The sequence below is a fragment of the Ptiloglossa arizonensis genome, chromosome 4 (assembly GCF_051014685.1).
Source record: "Ptiloglossa arizonensis isolate GNS036 chromosome 4, iyPtiAriz1_principal, whole genome shotgun sequence".
In the NCBI taxonomy this organism is placed as follows: Eukaryota; Metazoa; Arthropoda; class Insecta; order Hymenoptera; family Colletidae; genus Ptiloglossa; species Ptiloglossa arizonensis.
Window position 1 is genome coordinate 9201665 of NC_135051.1, and position 16154 is coordinate 9217818.

The 16154-nt window shown below is 38.6% G+C and overlaps 3 protein-coding genes across 7 annotated transcripts in view; 1 reads left to right on the forward strand and 2 right to left on the reverse strand.

The window, feature by feature from the left end:
• Positions 1-1532: 1532 nt before the first annotated feature.
• On the forward strand, positions 1533-2591 carry Snrpg (small nuclear ribonucleoprotein G). Its single transcript, XM_076309310.1, has 4 exons — positions 1533-1783; positions 1909-1931; positions 2041-2165; positions 2273-2591. Exons 1-4 carry the CDS (start codon positions 1752-1754, stop codon positions 2321-2323), a joined length of 231 nt encoding a protein of 76 aa, XP_076165425.1. The 5' UTR covers positions 1533-1751; the 3' UTR covers positions 2324-2591.
• A 1552-nt stretch (positions 2592-4143) lies between these two features.
• Positions 4144-8134, reverse strand: LOC143145224 (uncharacterized). Of its 4 annotated transcripts, none has more exons than XM_076308398.1 (3): positions 8045-8134; positions 6346-6474; positions 4144-6263 (listed from the first exon to the last, which is right to left on the reverse strand). In XM_076308398.1, the coding sequence occupies exons 2-3, from the start codon at positions 6448-6450 to the stop codon at positions 4272-4274; spliced, it is 2097 nt and encodes a 698-aa protein (XP_076164513.1). In that variant the 5' UTR covers positions 6451-6474; positions 8045-8134; the 3' UTR covers positions 4144-4271. The 4 variants fall into 4 exon arrangements, with proteins under 4 accessions (XP_076164513.1, XP_076164512.1, XP_076164514.1 ...); XM_076308397.1 differs by lacking the exon at positions 8045-8134 and adding an exon at positions 6822-7517; XM_076308399.1 differs by lacking the exon at positions 8045-8134 and adding an exon at positions 6706-7517.
• Positions 8135-10086: 1952 nt separating this feature from the next.
• The window catches only part of Meltrin (disintegrin and metalloproteinase domain-containing protein meltrin), a 63940-nt gene continuing 57872 nt past the window's right edge, over positions 10087-16154 (reverse strand). For both annotated transcript variants that reach the window (XM_076308395.1, XM_076308396.1), the window contains 5 exons: positions 15880-16081; positions 15550-15754; positions 15189-15318; positions 10353-12986; positions 10087-10218 (listed from right to left, as the gene is read on the reverse strand). In XM_076308395.1, coding sequence (XP_076164510.1) covers positions 10197-10218; positions 10353-12986; positions 15189-15318; positions 15550-15754; positions 15880-16081 — 3193 coding nt within the window. In that variant the 3' untranslated portion in view covers positions 10087-10196. The remainder of the gene's footprint in view (positions 10219-10352; positions 12987-15188; positions 15319-15549; positions 15755-15879; positions 16082-16154) is intronic.

Genomic DNA, 16154 nt, shown 5'->3' on the forward strand with positions numbered 1-16154 from the left:
GGAAGCTTTAGAGCACGTGGACAGCACTGTTTTACCTAAGTGTCTCTCCTCTCACGATTTTTTTACTGCATATGTTTAATTTAGAGAATCGTTACAGATTTTTAAACATACTCACCGGACCATTACATCTCTGCGTTTTACGCTTTCGATTATTGCCTTTGGCACGACAAACGATGAATTATATTGTTATTTTATATGAACGTTTATTATATTCGGAGACCTGGTAAACTCGAAGAACTCGAGACGTTTACCTACGACTGCTTTCGAATCCGTTCCATCTTACACATTTTGCACGTTTTAACGTCGATAGAAGTAAGCGCGAACAGTTACCAGCTAGTTTGCAAATGTAATAATAATGTCTTCGAGGTTCTCGCGCTTACTCGATTAAAAAAGCCTTTGTCGCTTATTTCTCGCGACATACACACGAGCTTACTTAGACCATGTTTCCCTTAAAATTTATTTGTTAAATGCTACTCGAGATAACTCCCTTTCGATGTGTATGTCGTCGATAATCGCAAGTCATTCCTTGAAAGTTACCCATAGAGTAGTTGCAGCTAAAGCGTATAATTCAATGCATACTTAGAAACTGTATGGAGTACCTGATCAGTTCAAACAAAGTATAAAATACACTATGATTGTTTCTCTCACGTTGTATCTACTCTATAGAATTTCTGGGTATATCGTAAACTGATTAAATGCTTAATGAGATCTCGATTAAATAACATTGTGTTTCTTAGAAATTACATAGGGGTCTGAGTTATACGCTTTACCTGTAACGCAATAATTTAATTCTATGTGCGGTATCGATATATTCGTAGGATTAAAGATTTAACGCTTTTACCAGACTGGTTTTAGAATCTTCCGCGCGGGCAAGTTTTTCGAAGAATCTTTTTTGTAGCGGGATCATCGTTCGATCATCTTGGAATTCTTATCAAAGAAACTCGATGATCTTTGCTTTTCGGTGATTCTATAAGGTTAACAAACTAATTTAAACAAAGAGAAAAGTTTTTTTCGACAAAAATATTAGATTTAGAGGATAGACGAAGAACTAAATGTATTAGTTACTCAAATTGACACGTTTTATCTCGATAAAATCAAAATTGTAAAGCACGCTACTATTGAAAGCCTTGCTTGCTCCGGTGCTTTAAAGGATACATTATTTCTTCCGTCTTCCGACGGCAGGTAAACGTTGTACTTTTATAAATATGAATGTACTTATATTTTGTACTGACAGTACCTTGCGAGATCGTACTACGTTGAACGATGAGATTAATTATATATATATATATATATATGTATTACACGCATAATGTCAATGTTGTATAAATAAACGTTTTACAGTAGGGTCGGTACTTTTATCGACCGAGAGAGTTGAACGATATTCTGTTAAGTTTTCGAGTCGGGTGTAAACTAAATTGTGATGCACTTATTTCATGTAGTAGAGTATACAAAGAAAAATAAAGTTAACGTTCTACAGTGTCTATTAATTCATACTCTTTTTCAATTTGATATGTAAAACTTTCCCGAACCTTTGAAATATTCGCTATTAAAAAAATAACTAAAATATAGTTGGCAATACTTCTTAGTGCTTTAACGAAGGAAAAAGTTAATCCGGCACTTCTGTTACTATAGCATAGTGTAACGGCGTGCACATTTTGAAAGCCAAAAGAAAACAATAAATACGTATATGTTTTCAACATATAACGAATATATTTTACAATAATATTTTTTGTGAATAAAAAAGTCTAAAAATGAGTAAGGCTCATCCTCCAGAACTTAAAAAGTAAGTATATTAAATGGATTTCTTAGTTATTTTTGTTGTTCTGAAGAATGTTATTTTAATCTCATGCTCTTAATCGTTATAAATGTGATTAAATTAAATTGAAATTTTCTTTTCTTTCATTTTAGGTACATGGACAAGAGATTATCGTGTGAGTATATGTATAGGTTAAATATTATAGGTTGTGACATTATGCTGTTTTGCAAAATATTATTATAAATTATTTGCTGTGACAATAGTACATTTGATTTTTTTTATAGTAAAATTAAATGGCGGAAGGCATGTTGTTGGTATTTTACGCGGTTTCGATCCATTCATGAACATGGTTATAGATGAAAGTATCGAAGAATGTAAAGACGGCACTAAAAACAACATTGGGATGGTGGTGAGTTACATCATGAAAAATTTTTGTTGAATTAACAGGGATTTAATCTTCATACTAACAATTTAATGCTGGACAAAGGAATTTTAATACATATTGTATTGTTTTAGGTAATACGTGGAAACAGCGTCATAATGTTAGAGGCTTTGGACAGAATATGAATGAAAACATGGAGACTGTACAGAAATATAATTTGTACTCCAAAGAAACTAAGTAAACAACGTTTCGTACAATAAATTGGGTAATATTTAGATTTATTCAACCTTTAAACATAACTTGTAATTCATATTCAATATTCTAAGTTTAAAAACAGAATTTTATTTTTAATAAATTAATGTAATATTATACGGTCGTTTATTACAAAAACATTTTCTATGAATACATTAATCAACAAGATTACATATTTCACTCTAATTGCATTGTGTTTCATTTAATATTTTTGCAGGTAATTTTAAAAATAATTTGTTCATTTGTCCATAGTCTCTATTACATTTTCATAAAATTCATTTAAAAATAAAAATATCTGATATTTTGCAAATGAATTATGAAAGATAAATATCATAATGCAGAGATATTTTGTTCATCTACATATTTAACGGAAATTCTATATTTTATTGTTGATCAAAAATGGTAAAAGAAATAATGGAATAAATTTAATTCATGATCAACTTTTACATTTTTATAAGGTGACAATAAACGTATTTGTATAAGGAACATTAGAATTTAGAAGGCACGTAATATTTCGCTTGTTTTCCTTATCAAGGAACATTTCTGCATTATAAGAAAACTATGTTTTCTTTAAGCTTTTGATGTATCTACTTTTTTTTTGTCTGTCAACGTTCGGTAAAATCTCAGTATTAATTTTAGAGTTTATCACTCATTCTACAACAATGTAGCGCGATAGATTTTCTGATGTTATTATTCTGTGTTGCACAATATAATCTAAATACCTGATGTATTCAACAGCAGTATGTGCATATCTTCTTGATATGAAAGTATTCGTGCAATTAACGTTATTTGAAGAAGTTGAACATTTCTAGGAATAGGTATCTTGTATATGAATGCAGTGCATGATATAATGGTCTATATCTAGTAATACGTTTTCATTAAAGGCAGCAAAATGAAAGGCAAATATTCTATAGACAATTGAAATTTCATTTAAAAAATGTTTAATGAACAGTTATGTAATGATAAATAAAACAAAATTATATAAAGTCCTTTTTCAACAATATTAACACTTTTTTTGCGGTCGTAATATATATTATTGACAATGTCTAAAACATTACTGGACTTTAATTTATATAAATGAATGAATACTTTTGACTAAATAACTATTTAGCTAAAAGTAAAAGGAACACAATACAACTTATATACATCTACGCGTTAAGAATGGCGTTCAACTCTCTTTCCATGCAAAATACTTTTAAAATCAATAAAAAAAAAAAAAATGATCCGAGCCTAAACTATAATACATATACGATTTTTCATTTAAATTATTGAGCTGTGCGTTTTGAGATATGTGTGATTGCATTGTCACTCGCGTGCACAGTCGTAATAATCATACTTGAGTCTGTAAAAGTCATTAATGTGCTCAAAGTTATATCAACTATTTAATTAAGAATAGTGAATTTTCATATTAAATGAACAAAATTGTTATAGTGGAAAGATGGCCATATATCACAGTTTGAAAATTTTTAATAATTTATAATTATTCTTAAATTTAAATCCTTTTTTAGTGTTTAAATTTTTTTAGAGCATGTTAATTGATTCAAAAATATAATTTTTGTTTAAACATTGTGAAACAAGTATTTGCATTGTCTATAATTAAAAATTTCCTTGTATTTGCATTGTATGTTTTGAAAATAAATTTTAAAGAAATATATTGCAAAATATTCTTTCTGAAGTAAAAAGAAAGTTAACTGAAAAAATTTTAAAAAACATCCACGTTCGTGAAAATAAATAATTTTGTATGAAATCTGTGAAAAAAAAATTAACATCTGGTCAATCATTTAAGCGTTTTTTACATACTTGAGTTTAAAACAAATATACTTTCAATCACAATGATTATTTCCTTGTTTCATTTTTAATGAACAACTAAATTGGAATGCTTTATACTTCGTACGTCAATTCTATTTTAATGTCTTCGACATTTAACTCTTCAGATACAGATACATATCCATTCATGTTCTGATCATGTTCCTTCTTTATCTCTTGTTGAGAGTCAAGATTGTTTATCTTTGTTTCTATAATATTTGTAGAAATCTCTGTTTCACTGGTCTCATCAGAAGTATTACCATTTTCAACATTCTCCTTTTTTACTTTAACAATTTTTCCACTCTTTTTGTGTACCAATGCAGTATGCCTCTCTAGTTCTTCTATTAGAACTTCGTCGTGACATAACGCGCATTCTGTTCTTCCATGACACTTTTGTCTGTGACGTTTCAAGTGAATAAGAGATGTGTAAATTATATTACAGTCTAAACATTTACAGGATTGTTCAGTAGTTCGCTGCTTGTGTGCACCAGGAGAAATACTTTCGTTTTTATGCTCATTTATCATGTGTCTTCTCATATCATACCTATTGTTATAGGACTGTGTACAAATTTTACAAGAGAATCGTTTTTCACCTGTATGCATAGCAACATGCATTTTGAAATACCAATCTGTACTAAAACATTTAAGGCAATAGTCGCATTTGAACTCTTTCTTTTTATGTCTACGTTTTTTTTTTACTGCTGTTTTCTTTCTTTTTTGTAATGTTCCTTTAAGGATAGCTGGAACATTGACTTTTGGCACAGAGACTGAATGTTGATTAGGTTGTGGATTCACTATAGTTAATGGTACCGGTACTGGTACCGATACTGGTACCGGTACCGGTACCGGAGGATCTGCTATAATACAAAACTTTGGTATACCCTGTGTTTGATGTAGTAACGAAGGTTGTGTTATTAAATTAGTTATAGGTACAACACGTATAGGAGTTAGTAATGGTTTAGGCTGAATGGGTGTAGTTGCTGCAACTGGTGATTGTGAAAATAGTAAATCATTTAATGTTATTGGCTGTGCATTATGATGTGTTGCAAATGTGACAAATTGATTTTGAGGTAAAGGAACTGCAGTGGTTGTTGTTACAAGTGGTCTATTTAAAGTATCGGGCAAGGCTACTTTTACCGGGGTAGTTATACTATTTTCATTAGAACATGGTGTTTTCCCAAAGACTATACTTTGTTGTGGTAATACAATTGGTATACTAGGTAAAAGTTTTCCAAAAACATTATATACGCTGTTAACTTGTTGTTGGGTAGTTCGAGTAGTAGACACAGTTGTTACATGAACTGTTGTGGGCTGTTGAACAGGAACTGATTTTGGAATAATAATTAATTCTTCATTATTCTTTAACGTTTCCATTACTGTAACAGGATCCATATAATTGTTCTTTTTTGCTTTAGAAGCTTCTATCATTTGAAGCTCTCTCTCTCGCATTCTTTCTTTTAGTATTTGAGCACCATCCGTTTCATTATGTCTATATTCATTCTTTCGTGTACAATTTTTATGATGTATACGACACCTTCTTGTTTGTAACTCTATACCACAAATGTCACAAGCTGTCGATCGATTACATCTATTTAATCTTATCATAGCCCTGCGACAACGATCATGATCAATGCTCAATGCATCGCACTTTCCATTTGCACAATGTTTGAAAACAGGAGCATTTATTTCATCTTCTTCTATATTAGTGGCTAGCATAGGTGATGCTCCTTCCCGATCTACATACTGTTGTACTGCTACGTCGCACACAATGTCTTCGCAAGGTTCATAATGACCGCAAGGCTTTTTTTCCCTTTTTATAGGCACTAATGCAATTTCTGATTTACCTTCTTTCTTAGAAGGCAATAGATTTTCTTCTTGATCTATTCGTACAGGAACTATAGATAATTCTGATTGCTTAGATCTGTTTGAATTTGAATCAAAATTATACAATTTGTTTATGATAGTATTATTATTTGAAGTAGAAGTTGCGTGTACATTTAAAGGAATTGTTTTAATAATAATATTTGGTTGATTAAACAACCGTTTCACTGGATCCGAATTTAACACCTACAAATCAAATCAAAATGTAACAGTGAAATAAACAAATATATACACGTATTTATATAAATATTGTAAGTGTAAAACTCACATCGGATAAGGCAGTTGTCGGAGTATATTCTGTAGGGCACATATTAGATGCAGTTATTGGTTTACAGTGTACATTTGGTAACAGGGCATGAGCCATTTTCACCATACAAAAATAGAAAATTGTAATATCCTGCAAATTGGGATGAATTTTTCTAACATGTAATCATCGTTCAAAATTTGTATTGTAATATTACGCGACGTAAGCATGCACTTTATTTTACAATAATAACGTAGCATTTAGTAAGCCATCGAACATTAATATTCCTTACTATCTGATCTATAAAATATTGTTCAAAACTGTTATTATTTACGGAATAATTGTTAGGTTATCGGTTCTTTGACAACGGGTATTGATACATACATAGGTATGTAGTGTTTGGGTCGTTAGGCAGCATTTGGCAACGGTACGCTCACAGGTTATTTGTAATATTGTCACTGACAGGAATCAATAAATACATTAATTTGACGAACACTCACGCGACTCATAAATTTACGATCGTAATCAATCGAAACCCTTCACTGCGGCGCATAGTGCATAAAACTTTAGGTTTTATTAACGTTACAAATGAAACGTGCGTGGCAAGTAAGGGCACACTTTAATGTCTCCAAGCAATGGTTGTTTACAATACCATAATACGAAAACGTATCGGTAAATTTATTCTTTATAAACGTACGGTCTGCTCAAATAAATCCTATTGGAGGGAAATATCATGAGGGGCAGGTTTCTCCCACTTGGCAAACTCTTCGTGAAGGCACTTGGCATCCACCTTTTCTTTTTTTTAACGAGAACTAAGTTTTTAACAGATGAAAAATCAGGGTACTTTCCAATTCACATATTTCTTGTACGTCTAACGATATATCATTTACAATGTTTTGCAAAAAATTGGTAATGCAATCATTAATGGGTTAATATTTAAAGAATTATCTTTCTTTAAGTCACGTTGACTGTACTCGGTACAATGTATTGTCACAGCTGATCCCCATTTACTATTTTTTATTACGGTTTCTATATTATGTCGCACAAGCCTTTCGGAAACTAAACAAACGATTAATGACTAAATTAAGAGCTGATTAAGGAATACATGCTACATGGAGGGAAGCCGTACCTCATAATATTACCCACAAAAATAATGACATGTGAACAGACTATACAATATAGGGTTAAGCGACTCTATCTTTTTTATTATGCACAGAAAATGCATAATGGTTAATTTTATTATGTACGAATAGTGAATTTTGTATGGACGTTATGTTTTAGTTACACTTTTAATACGCACATAAATAAAAATTAATTTTGAGCAAATTCGGTGGATGGACGTCTTAATTGATAAACGTTGTGCCGAAACCTGATTATTCTCGTTTAAAAGGATTAAAAACGATACGAATTTCATTATCATTTATCCAATTCTACTTACAAATACCTTTCGCAAGTAGAAAAGTAAAATTCATATTTACTTGCTGTTTAACGATATAATAACCGAATAAAACGACTATATCGGTATATTAAAATTTACTTTTTACGATTCACTCTTTACGGTTTCGAGTACTAACATTTACAAGTATTTTTCCTTGACTTTCGATAATAGTTTTAACTTGTAAAAATTGTTCCCTCATTTTGATTTGCCTTAATGTTCGTTGGCATGCTTATTTACGATATAATTTGTGACCTAATACGTTACAGATGCAATTTATTCACCTACCTCTTTTTTCAATCTCGACGTCAATGATTCAAAGAAATCGCAAGCGTGGAATAAAGAATTTATTATAACGATTCCATGGATTGGGAAATGTACAAGTTTTAAGACAACGTTTAAGTAGTCTACATCTTGGCCGTTTAACACGTAGAACGCGGTTTATCTTTGGTATTGAACGTAGAATGCGACGATGTCTGTTAACTACAGTAGGCTGCAAAACGATTGGCAACCAATCGTTGAATTTCGATGTAAGCTGCTCGATTGTATTTAACGAACAACCTCGCCTAATGGGTATTCATGTGTATTTGACGTATTCAAAAAATGAATCGTACTCTTAAAAATGATATTCTTATCGATCGATCGTGGCCAAGGCTTCCCCGATAGATAATTTTTCTCCGTTTTGTAGTCGTATGCCGTGCAAAACGTCTGATTGTCTTTACACCAGAGCAATACATACGACACCGTTTGCGCGGAAACAGAGAAACGAAAGCGAAGAGCGACTATAAACGACATGCGAATGGATGGATATTGTCGAAAAGCTTTATTGAACTTAAAGTTGCGGTCTCTAAAAAATTTCAACGCATCGAAACGTCTGTACATAGGAACTGTATAAATTAAATCGAACAATCGTATACAAGTAAACGTACATCGCGAGAGAACGCTCCGTGAAAATGATAAATGGACAAATATATTACAACTGTACCGTTCAATAAAACCTTTGCCTCTTCCTATTCTTCTCTCTCTCTCTCTCTCTTTCTCTCTTCTTTTTTTTTTGGTACAGGCGAATCTTACGCTTTTAACAACAAATCGAACAAGACACCGTTAAAAAGCTAAATGCTGAAGTCGCATGTATGCGTTCAAGGGTAGTAGTTCACGAATTTAACTTAGCGAGCACGAAGGTACATTGTACAAAATGTGACTTACATCTATGTTACGTTATAAACATATTTACATATCGATCAGTCAAATAAATATTTTTTTTTCGTTTAGTCTTTGCGTGTTTAACGATGCTAGATTTAGCGGTCGAACGTCGGTGCCCGAAACTCGTCTTGCTTTAAGCCACGAATGACTTTATACGAAAATCAAAAAAAAAAAAAAAAAAAAAAAACAAAAACGTGCAAAAGTAACGGGGAGAGGGGGCAACCGAAGTCGTGTGGTTTAAGCAAAATATTCCTACCGTTGTACTCTAGCGTACTTCGTCATAGAAGAAATCCCGCCTTTTGTTTAGATTACAGCGTTTAATCTAGCAGACACTAACGTTTTAAGATCGCTGGCTAGTCGCGTCTCAATTTTGATTCGCGGGGGAATCTCGAAGGTACAATTGCATTCATGAAGGTGGACTTTAACGCTTAGTCTTTGGAAAGTGAACAAGCTGCTCCGTACAGTTCATTTTTTTTTTTCTGGGATATGATTTTCCTCTCGAGACTAATATTCGTCCTTGACAAACTTTCTATGTTTATAAAATGATAAATTTGGTCGCGTCTATAATCTGCTATTTATTATAATACGTACGGTACGATGTTTCTGTGCTATTCTTTCGTTACACGTATATCACAGAGTTCAATAATTTCTTACGCGGTTCCTTTTGCGGTATCGAGCGAAACTTTTCAAAATAAATTGTTGCTTACTTTGTCGTATCTCGTTTAAAAAATGCTCTTATGGTAAATATTCCGACGATCATATATAGTGTTTTTTTTTTTTTCATTTTTCTTTTTCTCTCTTTCTCTCTCTCTCTCTCTTGCTCGCTCTCTTTCTCTCTCTCTCTCTTTCTCTCGTGTATATCCAAACGTTACCGGTAAATGGATGATGCCTACAAAAAATATTAGAATTTTCAAGTAACTACTATTTACAAGTGGTAATACAGGGTGTCCCAAAAAAATACGGGGTACGACCCGAAAGGAGGTGATTTCCATTGAAACCATATGATCTGGTACATTCTGTATAGAGCCGTGAAACATCACGGCCGACACAACCTATAAGTCGGAATAAACTCGATCGGCCCCTCTCGATCGGTGGCCAACTTGATTTTCATCCAAACTCCATACATCTTGGTACTACCAACGGCAAATACAAAAAATGTTCCATTTCGTCTCGACTATCGACTGTCCCTTTCGATAACTCCAGCGAAAAGTTCGACGATCGTTGTACTATATAGCTTTCACATTCCCGTGTGTCGATCCCTTTAAATAAAATTAAAAATCATAAAAATATCGTTCGAACAAATTTCCCGTACGTCTTCACTCCTTCGAAAAAGTGAATCGACGATAGACTAGAATATCTCCGCGTGGAATCCGTACACGCGTTCGTCTATTACTTTTTGACACCCGTTGCATCCGTCGTTTTCCCAATAGTCTTTTTGTGTACGCTCGGTACCGTCGTCGTCGCCGTCCTCGTCGCGTTCACGCTCTTGTTCGTTTCGAACTTCTGCTGCAGGGACGCCACGTTGGACTTCCCCGTCGCGGCTCGTTGCACGGGATTCCCAGCTTTCGTGGCCGAGTCTGGCCCGTTCTTCGTCTCCGTCGTTTTTTGAGCTACCTTTGGTTGCACGTTCTTCGAAGCTACCTCCTTCGCGAACGATTTCGCGCTCGCGTTACCAGCGGTCGGGGATTTCTTCCTCTCCGCCAGGCTAGCTGCCTTGGACGCGATGCTCAACGGTTTCAACGGCGCGGACGGTGTCTTGTTGACGTTACCACGTGGCGGGGTGAGCGTTTTCTGAACACTCTTCGGCTGAAAGTTAAACTTTGGATTGTTACCCAGAACGTCCGGTGACTTTGTACTGCTTTGATTGGAACTCGAACAGCTCGACACTACGTCCGGGCTGTTGAACTTTCCCCCGTTATCCTTAGGGCTACAAGGCACAGTTTTCATAGATAATCTATTAACATTCGTATGAGAATCCTGTTTGTCCGCGGTAGTACTCTGGCTGGCTGGACCGGCTGCCTCCGATCCCTGCTTAGACCCCTTGGAACCCCCCTCGGGGTACTGTTTACCTCTCGAAGAGTTCTCCAGAGTTTGTCTGGATGTGGTCTTCGTCGCGTCATTTCCCTCCTTCGTCGTCCCACCTTTGGCGATGTTGGGTGGCGTTTTCGTCCTCCCCAGTGGTGGTTTCGTCGGTTCTTTACCGTCCACTTCTTCACCTTTAGAACAGGAGACTCGTTGTATCGGTCGAGTCTTCGCGGACACCGATTTACAAGATCCACCGTCCCCCGTGGGCTTCATCCCCAGCTCCTTCGAGATTTCGTCGTTCAGGTTCGGGTTCGTCGAGTTTAGAGACGACAGTTTGCTCTTATCGTTGATCTTTGGATCCCCCGTCAGTTTCCCAGAGTGTTGTCTCGGTACGTTCAGTACCGAAGGATTCAGGTATCCTGAACTGGTAGTGGAGCTGGACGAATTGAACTTACCGGACGCCGAGTTGGAGTAGATGCTACCGGGTGATTTGTAGTGATTCGAGTTCACGTACGCACCCAGCGAGCTGTTCGAGCCCAGCTCCTCGGTGTTTTTCGACGCCTCGGCGTTTTCTTTCGCCTTTCGCGACAACGTCGCGGTGGAGTAGATGGAGTCAAAGTTCCGATTCGATATCTCCGAGACGATCTCCGAGAGCAGACCCATAGGCTCCCCAGAATTGGGCTGGGTCTCCACCCGCTTTGGGAGTTTGTACTCGTTGTCCACCTGTTTGTCCACCTCGGTTTGATTCTTCCTGCTCTTCTCGGGAATGGCCTCCTCGATCACGGCGTAGATGTTGTCGCTGGTGGGCGATTCTTCCGTGATCTTGGTCAACGAAGACTCGGTGACCAGGTTCATGCAGTCGTCGTAAGCGTTGTCCACGATCTTCTGCGCGCTCTTCACCTGGGGAGTCTGATAACCGGGTAGTCCCGGTATCTTCCCCGTCTCGTTAATTTTCTCATTGGTGGAGGTCGTCGATGTGGAAGTCGGTGGACCAGGTGGGGGTGCAGTGGGCCTGGTGCTCGCTGGGATACTGGTGGGTCTCTTAACCGGGGTGGTCTGCTGTCTCATGGATCCGAACGTTTGTATAGCTGGTCTGGGAGTGATCTTGCTGTCCCTCATGGACTGAGCTCGCAACACTACGTTTCTCTTGACCGCCTCGATGCTCGGGACCACTGGTATCGCCGGTGTGGGGATTTCGATCTCCATCTGAGGGATGGGATTGGAGATCTCGAGGTTCCTGAGGATCTCCTTGTCTATCACCTTATTGGCTTTCAGATGATGAGTCCTGGGTAGCGAATTGGTGTTCTTGTCGTCTTTTTGGGACACTTGTAGTCCCGTTTTCATGATCCCCGAGTTGGGTCGAAGCATCGAGGCTAATCTGTTCAGCGTGCTGCCCTTCTCCGACTTCTTCTCGGGCTCGGAGAGCAGCACATTGGTCAAGGGGGTACTGTTCGGTCTTTGAGGTTTCTGGAGGTCTATGCAAATGGGTGGAGCTGGCGCAGGTCTGGTCGGCCCGTCCAGGGACGGTCTGATGGGTGGTTTAGGTGCCACCAGCTCCACAGAGGTGCATGTGGTGGCGGCCAGGACCGGGCTACTGATCAATGGACGCGCCGTGCATCCTGGATTCAGAGGAGGCAGACTCGGAGCTGTGGAGGTCTCGTTGAAACTGGACGCGGAGTTCAACAACGAGTTGCGGGGCGGGTTGCTCTTGGGTACCGTCTTGATGTTGGTCTTTATCGCCACGGTCGGGATCGTAGGCGGTGGAGGCGCTGGCTTGGTAGGCTCGCCGGTCTTTGGCTGATTCTTGATGGGAGTGATCGTGAATCCTTTGAATTGACCGAACAGATTATTGTTGTAACGTTCGTCAACCTCCGGTTTCGGCAATAAACTCGCGCACGCTGGATCTTGACTGAGGCTAGAATCGATCGTTTCGATGTTACGGGGCAAGGGACTGGAACGATCGATCGTTTTGATGGATAGTCCATTGTGGCCGCGATCGGTCCTGAAAATTTTAAGCACAATTGTAAGCCGAGGAATTCGGGGATGGTGTCAAGCGCCAAGCTATCGTCGCGACAACGATCCTTCGAGACCATCGTGTGTTACACGCAAACCCTTTTGGCGGGCACACAAAACACTACTGGCATGCACTTAGTTTTTCACGGGGCGTCCGAGAACCCCGTGGAGAGGAAGGCATATCCTGGAGCGTAAAAACCGAGGATCGAGTTCTTACGAAACACATGCAAAAAATACACGGGCGAGAAACTTGCAGGGAAATGTTAGTCGAAGATTAAAGTGTTAGTAGCAAGCTCTTTGGAAGAAGGTTTTTTCTTTTTTTTTTCTTTTCCATTACATAAGACAATTGTGTACACTTTGTGTAAAATACTACTTTTATTGCATAAACTTGTACAATTTCATCTGGCTTAAGCGTGAGCAACTCCGCGGGATATTAAAAATACAAGTCTGATGACGACAAATGACCGGACCCGATTCATTGCTCGCTAAAAGTGATCAAAACGGGGACTCTCTCCTCCGGTTGTTCGTTTATTTTTTTCGTATTTTGATAGAGATAAAATGCCAAGGATAACCGAGTTGATCGTTAATATTCAGTAATCGTAAAATTGCGAAAGCCATCGAAAAGAAATTCACACATGCTCATGCTCGTGTCACATCGATCTCTATGCATGCTCCTACGGTTCACGGTTCTCAACCCGTTTGCGAGATTGAACGTTCGTATCGGTGGAGAACCGTTATTCTACAATACTTTATTATCACCCATCTTTCAATTCCTTTTTTTTTTTTTTGGTAATACTTTTATATGACGTAATATGCATACTTTAACTATATATAATATTCTAGGTTTATATTACGTCATACGTGTATCAATACTTGAGCATGAAATAGTACATGTATATATGTATATATATATACACACATAATAAACGAATAAATAAACCGCCTACGCACGATACTCTTTCGAATATTCACGGCGATAAGGTATAAAAATTCCATTTCTTTTGTTCGACAATTTATAAAACTATAATCTCTCGGGACCGTTCGAGCGGCTACGGCAGCTACTCTCGTCACTAGTAGCGCGGTGCCCCCGTAGATTCGTTAAAAATGCTTAACGTTACGCTTAATGTTAAGTACATGGTTCTCGTTTCCCCATTACGCCGGAGTGTTCGTTATTTAGACTATTACAACGTAAAAAATCACAGTGCGTATCCTAGGTCGTTTTGGCAATCGTAAGGATTACGAATCGATTAACCGCCACCCGTTATTGCCAACCCTGTGTGTCGTAATGCAAAGATCATAGCGCGAATAAAACAAAAACGAAACAAAAAAAATCACTATGACCTTCGCACTAAAAGAGACGCGTCTTAGATTAAAAAAAAGAAAAAAAAAAGGAAAAAAAAACGAAGAAGAAAGAAACAAACGTTAAAAATAGACGATGGTCGTTAACGGTGAAAATTCGCGAAAGAGAAAATTTTGGAAAAGATATTATACCAATGAAGTATCTCAGATCTTTGGCTTGAGACTTTGGGCAGGGGCTGGCGGGGGTGGTGGCTTTTTATTATAAAACGGGGCGCGCGCCTTCGTCCACGGTTTTTCCCCGTCGACCAACAAGCTGTCGGCTGTGTGCGGCGTCACGCCGGAACTACCGCTCGGGCTTTCGTTCAAATGCTCGAACCTCACTTCCGTTCGTAGCGTGAGTCCCTTCACGTTTTTCGACGGTTTTTTTTGTATCTGTTGTATGCGCTCCGCTATTTTCGTGCCCAGCTCCGTTCTGTGGGAGTTCTTACGCGCTCGTGGCTCCGCGAGCGGAGCCGAGGCGAACTCGACGCTCTCGGCCGGCGTCTTCTTGCCGGCCGCTTGTTGGTTATCCGCGTTGGCGAGCAACAACGATTTCCGATACTCGATACTGTTGCTGCAGTTAATCGCGTCCGGGTTAGTGGTCGAGATCAGGTCGGTTTTAGTGATCTGAAGCTTTTCTTTCGGCGGTAGACCGTCACTGATCGTGAACACACGATTCGCGTCGCGCGTGTTACTCTCCTGTCGCGGCGAGAAGAAGATAACCACCCTCTCGTAAAAGTTTTTACCGATCGTGTGACTCGACGACGAAGTCGCCGTTCCCCGTGCACCGCGGGAGGCAAAGGCATGCGGTTTTTTGCGTTTCTCTTTTACACGATCGAAACTAGATACGTACGTTGAGATCATGCCCTTCTTCCAGTGCTGACCGGGGTTACGCAGATACCAAACACCGAACGAGGATAGGGCGGCCATCGGCACGATGCCCAGGAAGAAGATGTACAGGGCCATTATGAAGTCGTTTCTCGCTGTAACAATGTACCACGTTTCGAATTAATTATAACCGTTACGATTGGATACTGGTTGCGGGCTAAAGTTTCGATGGATTCTTCACAAATATTTGCGCGGGTTTGATATCTTTTCGTTTAAAACGGTAAACAATTCTATTAAAATTTTTCACGTGTATGGCAACCTAGTTACACGTGTAAAAACTTTAGCACGCACCCAAGTGCGATATAATTAAATACAAATGATCCTACCATTCGGATCGTCCGCTGGTCCACTGTCCTCGGAACCCCCGACACCAGGTTGGGTGCAGTCGGGCGGCCTGAAGCCGCGATTGCAGTGACAATGACCGAGACTGTTGCACACTCCGTTGCCCCCACAATTATTGGGACACGCTTTTCCCCCGGATACGGATGCGCGTAAATCTGCTACCGGCATGCATTTCTGATTCACGCACATCTAAAGAGCATTGGTAAAGTTTACTCGAGGTGTACGACACCGAAGAGCCGGAGAATGCAACTCTGAATGCAGTTCGGATTGGTCGGGAGGGTTACTTTTGCATTACGAACGTCGTGTTTAATTACCTTCCCAGGTGCACACTTTGCGCCATCGGGTGCAAGACCAGGATCCACTTGGTTCAGTCCCAAATCTACTATGGCCGAGCGACAGGGTATTATCTTGCCACCGTTATTGATGAAGGAGTGGCTCAAAATTGCCACAGACTCCATACCGAACTCCAGTCTCTCGTTCAAGTGCTTGCAGTGAAGCATCCCACAGAGGAGGTCTCTAAAACGAAAAATTCGGTTTCACTGCATCTTTGTCGTTTACACCAGCAGCCTATCGTTCGGCTCGTGCCGTG